Source organism: Rhinolophus ferrumequinum, chromosome 21 (assembly GCF_004115265.2).
Source record: "Rhinolophus ferrumequinum isolate MPI-CBG mRhiFer1 chromosome 21, mRhiFer1_v1.p, whole genome shotgun sequence".
NCBI classification, from domain to species: domain Eukaryota; kingdom Metazoa; phylum Chordata; class Mammalia; order Chiroptera; family Rhinolophidae; genus Rhinolophus; species Rhinolophus ferrumequinum.
Window position 1 is genome coordinate 23,697,955 of NC_046304.1, and position 7,088 is coordinate 23,705,042.

General features: G+C 47.6%; 1 protein-coding gene across 1 annotated transcript in view; it reads left to right on the forward strand.

The window, feature by feature from the left end:
• Positions 1-6,780, forward strand: part of HNF1B (HNF1 homeobox B) — a 49,752-nt gene extending 42,972 nt beyond the window's left edge. Inside the window, 1 exon segment of the mRNA XM_033091504.1 lies at positions 6,760-6,780. Within this exon segment, the coding sequence (XP_032947395.1) occupies positions 6,760-6,780 (21 nt within the window).
• Positions 6,781-7,088: the final 308 nt, after the last annotated feature.

A 7,088-nucleotide genomic window follows, 5' to 3' on the forward strand; every position in this document is an offset into this window, starting at 1 on the left:
TGGTGACCTTGACCTTCCTGAGCCTTTGTTTCTTCATCTTTAAAATGAGAGTCGTAATATTTACTTGTTCTGAGGATCTGATGAGGTCATGCAGATTAAATGCCTGGCACGTCTTGGATGCACATGTGCGTGTACACACACGGCCTAGGCAGCCGGGCTCTGGAATTGTGGGTGGGGGCGGGCAAGGGAGAGGTGTGTGGGACCTGCTTTGCCAGTCTTCTCTCACCCAATGGAAGATGAAAGGACACCCCCTGTTGCCCTGCCCTTCGACTCCCGTGCGATTTCCCATTCTTTGTAGTGAGCAGGGAAAACATTTATCTGTGCTCACAAATCTCAATCAGGGGGGCAGCCAGGCGCAGCAGCCCTGCTTGGGAATACCTTCCCCTTTGAAAGGTTTATCAATCCATCTGCCGCTTGGTCAGCCCTAGACAGGACTGTGATTAATTATTCCTGTCTTTCCCAAGTTGACTTTGATGCTTGCTTGTTGAAACAAGTCCTCTGAATTCAGGAAATGGTCTCTTAATCAAAATACTTCAAGATGCTCTCTGAGACACTGCACCAGCCCCCAAATGGTTTCTCCCCTCCACTGGACAGAGGGGCCAGTCGACCTTGAAGCCACATGCATGTCCCTCTAGAACTCCCGTGACGTTGTCTCCAAGTCCCCAGACATTTCAGGACAAACTCACTTATGGGATGATGAGGATGATGATTATACTTAGTAAGAATAAAACTATTCCTGTAGCACTTTACAGTTTATACTTCTCATGCACGTTATCTCATTTTCTTTTTATTAAAACCTCCTAAGTACAAAGAAAAGAACTAAGGCTCAGAGATGGAGAGCATCCTGCCTAAGGTCACACAGGTGATAAATTCTAGAGCTGGACCTCTAGACTTTGGTTTTTGACGCTAAATCCTGTACTCTTTCCACTGAAGCAATACCCATCTTTAAAATACCCTTAGTAATTGCTGCTCTTGTAATCTTTAATGGTCATGAACAAGAGTAAACATGATGCCCACTTCCTATCTTCCAATCAGGAAACCTTCTTCCTACAACCTGGAGAAGAGGGAACGGGAAAGGCAGAATGAAGTAGAATGGGTGTAGAGGTGCTGCCTCCTGACAGCAGGAGGAACCCAAGGTGAAGACAATTTGTGTAAACTCTGTTCCGAAGGCTAAGGGTCAGAAGTGAGTTCCGAAAGAGACCTGGTGGCGATGCTGCTTTTCCTTTGTTTTAAGGTATTATTTTCCAAAAGGCATTTCAAGACCATTGCTAAGAATCAGGGGCATGTGGTGTGAGGAGAGGAGGATTCCTCAGTCCGATATGTTGGGGGGATGGCTGGCCTAAACAGTTAAACCCCACAAGACGGGGCTTCCAGAACTGTTCACATGCCGATGTGTGCATTGAACAGGCCCTTGGTATATACCTTGGTCCTCGATGACCGAGTCACAGGGACACAGCCAGGACAATGCTACTTCAGAGGCATGCTGGAGTGCTAGGAAGAGCCAACACTCCTGAGCTGATCCCAGCCTTCGTCCCTGCCACATGAGTGTGGGCAGTTGACTCACCACTGTGAGACAATTTCTTCATCTCGAATGAGGAAAATGCCAGCTCCATCTCAGAATGCTGAAGTGCCAGAGAGAGTGGCTGACAGGTACATAGTCCAGTACTCAAAGTAGTAACTCTCTCCTGTCCCTTCTCCTTTCTGGGACCCTTTAGGAGACATCAGCCATCGATTCCTTCATTATTTAACTCATTGCTTTGTCTACATGTGGTCAAAGGAGGTTCTGACAAAAAATTTCTCAGAATTAGGACCATCTCTGAAGCACATCCTACCTCTTGTGCCTGAGCTCCAGGTCCCTGCTGACACACAGATGCCCTCCCACACATCTCCCAGGAAAAAAGCAAATAGTTCAGGGGTCTCTCACCGCACCCGAGCCCTTGGTGCTTAACTAAATACTTGGGCTATCATAGGTGTTCAGTAAATATGAATGAATGAATGAATGAATGAATCAGAACTAGCATTTTTTTGAGTGCCTCTCATTTTCCAAACAGCACTCCGGGTGCTTTCCCATCTTCTCTTTCCTGGCTAACACTCTCACCTGTCCTGCAAGGTGATATTTTTATGCCTGATTTACAGAGCAAACAACTGAGGTTCAAAGATGGGGAAGGATCTGGCCAAGTTCACACAGACGATAAATCTGGCACTGGACTTCCAGGCTTTGGTCTTCTCATTCCAAATCCATTCAACAACACTCATCCCTTCTAATATCCATTCCTAAGAACCCATAAAAATGACTCAAGATTATGCAGGTAGAAGGCTAAAGCCAGAATTTGAACTTGTATCTGTCTTATCCCAGGATTGCCTCTCGTCAAGCTAGACATGCCCCAGGGTCTTGAGGATCATGTTTCAGGAACCTCAGGCCGGGACTGTGTCACTGGGAATCCTTCTGCAGTTCCTGCCAGCAGTCCTTTCCAGACTTAGGCCTTCCCCTCCTCCTCCAGCCTCGGGTGCTGGCGAGTTACCATCTGAGCTCCTGCAAAACAATGTCCCGTCAGTCTGGAAACAAGACCACAGCAGGCACCAGGTTAGAACAAGTGTGGGCAGGCTGTGAGCCAACTCCTGTTTCCTCTACTTCTCTACCCACTGCTTCACTTCCTAGTTTATAGAGAGGTCAGGAGAGGGCCCCCAGAGCAGTCACTAGTCAGGGGTGCTGACAAGAAGGAGGTGTGAAGCCTCCTCCTAAGTTCCCTGCAGCTGTTCCCCACCCACCCAACCTTTTCCACTGGCGGTGGGCAGTATTGTCTAATGATTGACAGTACTAGCTTGGGAGTTAGGCTGACCCGGCTCAAGATTCTTCCCCTTTCTATCTATGTGACCTCAGGAAAAAGTCTTAGCCTGTCTGAGATTCCGTTTCCTCACCTGTAATATGAAGATAGTGATTCTTCCTTCATGGGATCCTTGAAAGGACTAAATGCAATAAATGTTATAAAACGCTTAGCTCAATGCTTGGCCCGAAATCCCCAGTCTAGGGCAGCTGGGTCAAACTTGACTTACCCTGATGGCAAAAAGGAAGTGATCTTCCTTGTGGTTAAAAACACATGTTTTTCTGTTGTGAGACCCTGGGCAAATTACATATAATCTCTCTAGACCTCAGATATCCTCATCTGTAAAATTGGACTTATACAAATTACTTTTAATTAATAGGGCCATAATTCATCTAAGTTGATAATGATAGTTCTCGATACTCACTGTCTCCACTTCCTTACTCCCACTTCTCTCTTGAGAAGACTCCAGACTGGCTTTTGTCTTCACACTTCCCTGAAACCTCTCTTGTCCAGATCGCCAGTATTTCCATGTTGCCAAATCCAATGGTCGTTTTTCAGTCTCTATCTCTGACACAGCTGACCACTCTTTCCATTTTCTCACTTGGATGTTGGGACGTTACCCATTCCTGGTTCTCCTCTTAAGGCACTCATTTCTTTCACAGGAAACTCATCTTCCCAACATTTACTTGTTGGAGGGCCCTAGGGCTCATTCTCTTCTCTGTTCACTCCTGGGTGATCTCCTCCAATCTCAGGGCTTTGGGCCAAGTGTACACACTGATGGATCCTATAATTCTGTCTCCAGTACAGACCTTTCCTCTGAGTGGCAATTCACAAACTCATTGCAACTTTGGCGTGCCTAATATATCTGGCAAGCCTCTCAAATTGAACCTGCCGAAAATAGGAACTCTTCCTTTACCCCTATATCTCCCTACCCAAATTACTCCTCCCTTGCGCTTCTCCATTTCCAAAAATGGTACTAGTTGTTCAGGTGAGATATCTAAGAAGCTCCTTGATTCTTCTCTCCACACTCCACATTCAGTCCATCAATAAATTCTGCTGGGGATCCTTCAAAATGTGTCCTAAATCTGACTACTTCTCACCCCCCCCAATCAGTCCAGTCCCTCGTCTCTCACTGACCTCCTACAGTGTCCCCTAACTTCTCACTCTGACTTTCACTCTTGCCCCACTGTGGTAGGTACAGTTTGTTAATCACACAGCAGCCAGAATTATCTCTTTGAAAAGGGACTCAGTCATGTTAGTCCCCTGTCAAAGCTCTCCAATGGCTTTTCATTGCAACCAAACTGAAATGAAGGCTTCCAAGGCCCTGTGTGTTCAGATCACTGCCAGCCCTGCCATTCTCACCTCCTCTTTCCCTTGGCTCCAGCCGAACCAAGGCTGAAGCGATCCCACTGCAAGTCTTCTGCATTTGTGGTATCTTCTGCCTCCAACAGTCTTTAATGTGCACCTTTCCATGCTTGCCCCCCCTCCCTCATTTCATTCAGCTCAAATGTCACCACCTCAAAGAGGCCCCTCCTGATTACCCTCCCTAAATTATTCTCTTTTCCCTCAAGTCATCCTAACCCCTCTCACCAGGCTTATTTTTCTACAGTATTCATCTCCACCTAAAATTTTAAGTACACACACACACACACACACACACACACACACACACACACACACACACACATTTGGTTCTTTACTTGTTTATTGTTTAAACCCCTCTCTAGAATGTAAACTCTTTGAGGTCTTGTTCACAGCTGCACCCCCAGTGCCTTAAAAATGCTAAGCATGTAGAAGGTACTCAGTGTGTTAAGTGGGTAAATGATAATTACCTGCCTCAAAGGGTTGATGTAAGAATGCAATGTGATGATACGGGGAAAGCCCTTACTTAGCATGGTGCCCGGCACACAGTAGGACCTCAATAAATGTTAGCTATTACCATTATGTAACAAATCCTCTTGGAATGAGGACATCCTTAACAATTGCCACAGACAACACACCTTTCAGACGGAGGTGCCCTTTCAGAGGTCCTCTGGGCAAGGCCCCCCATGGGGCTGCGTGTGCTGGGCCTCGATTCTAAGGGACCACAGTGTACCCCTTATCAGATGTTTGTGTTTAGATTCTGAAGGGGGCAAATAACTCTAGTTCCTTTGACAACATTCAGGGCTCTGCCACCATTTTATTATGTGAGCAAACATTTGATAGCTGGGAAGCCCATCCCTAATGACAGGTCATAGGATCTTGCTGGCGTCTCCTTATCTGCCCTTCTTGTTTGCTCTTCTATTGAAACCTGCAAGGTCACAGGCCATTTTCTCTCTCCTCCATCTGAAATCTGAAAATTGGGAAAAGGCTGATAGTGGGAAGTAAAGAGACTCAAGAATGGGGGTGGGTGGAGGGAGGAAGAGGACGCAAAGGGCATCAGAGGACCGTGAGCAGGGCCTCAAGAATTTAAAAGGGTCCGAAACCTGCCTCTTCCCACGAATGCACAGCTCCATCCCACTCTGAAGGGCACTCGATTACAGCGTGGTAGGACATCCTCCTGTGCAGGCGGCGGCAGTGTTAATGAGAACAGTTATTCCTGCCAAGCACCATTCTGAGTACTGCACGTGTATCAGCCTATCTAATCCCTCAGTAACTTGGTCTCAGAGGTAAAGAAACTGAGCCCCAGAGGTTGTAACTTGACCAAGAGCACAAAGCCAGTAGAAGTTTCCTGGCCTTCAGAGCATTCTAGAAAGAACACAGGTAGGGAGAGCACGCTGAACTGGTTTGAATCTGGCTCCACCCTCTCCGAGCTCTGAAACCTTGGATAATTCGCCACCTCTCTTTGAACCGTTTTCCTAATCTATAGAATGGACAGCATGGCATCCTCATATAAGGTTATGGTTGGGAGTACTGATTAATGAGATAATAATGAGATAACAGGCCTGCAGTGGTAGTGGTAGGTGAGTGCGTGCGTGCGTGCGTGTGTGTGTGTGTGTGTGTGTGTGTGTGAGAGAGAGTTTGAAAGGGAATCTTGAGAGAATAAGCCACTAAGCCAAAAGGCAGAACCTTCCCCTGAGATGCCAACAAAAATGAAAGGGAAAGAGGAGACAGGGGGGAACAAAAAGAGACCCTGGAAGGAAAAGGAGAGGAATGATTGTCCCATGACTGTTGAAATGGGTGAGGCCCAGGGTTCTGGAAAGAAGACTGCCCATGGTGGGGATGTGGCTCCTCTCAGAGGCTTTCCCCATCCATTCTGGGGTCTCCCATGGGGAGTCTGGCATCAGAGGCCTTCAGCCCTTGGATCTTTTCCCCAATCCTCCAAGTGTCTTGTCCTGATAGTAACCAAGCTTAGAAAGCACTTTGCAATTTCCCATGCTCTCGTGCTTTATGGCTTTGTTGCTCAAAGTAGATCAGTAGGATTGGCACAGCCTGGGAGCTAATCAGAAATGCAGATTCTTCGGCCTACCCCAGGCCCACTGAATCAGAATTTTGTTGGGATCTCTGGTACTCATAGATCTATTAGTTTTGGAAAGCAGTGGTCTTGGGGTCCCTGCTGTTAGAGGTCTTACTTAGGAAGACGCCCTTACTTCCATGAGAGGCAAGAGCTCCCCATCCAGCTGCTGTTGCAACCACACTGAGCACTTTATAAACACCACTCTCACAGAAAGGGGAGCCCAACCTCCTGGTAAAGGTCAGTGCGTTAAGACTATTTCAAGGCCTGCAGCAATTCACCTCTCTTCTGAAGTGGCTGGAAAAGCCGACTGGCAGGTTTGGCTAAAGGGAGTGTGCTTCAGGACCTACACGGCAGAACTGAGCAGGCATTAGGTCCCCAGCCCTCCACCTCCAGCTCTTTGCTGGCTGAGTTGGGTCTCAGCTCCCCTGGAGAAGCCAAACTAACGGCCCATGTGCCTGCCAAATGCACACAGCTGAGCTCTCTCCTCTCTCTCTGCAGTGTCCTCTCCAAGCCTGGTGATACCCACACATCACTTACTTTGTGCACAGCAACAAAGATTCTATTTTCCACACCATCACCCTCCGGGCAGCTGTCATGGAAGAGCCCAGTGACCTGACACGCACCTGCAAGAGGTCCCTGCTTACCTGACATCCTGCTGGCACCTCGGACAATCCGTTCTCAGGAGGCGCAGCCTGAAGCCCAGCTTCCCTTCTATGCAGTATTGTCATGATGCCTCTCCCAAGATGTCAAGTCCGCCCATCCATCCCAGAGGTGGGAGACAAGAAACCACGGAAGAGGAAGAGAGAAAGCCTACATTATGCTCTTTC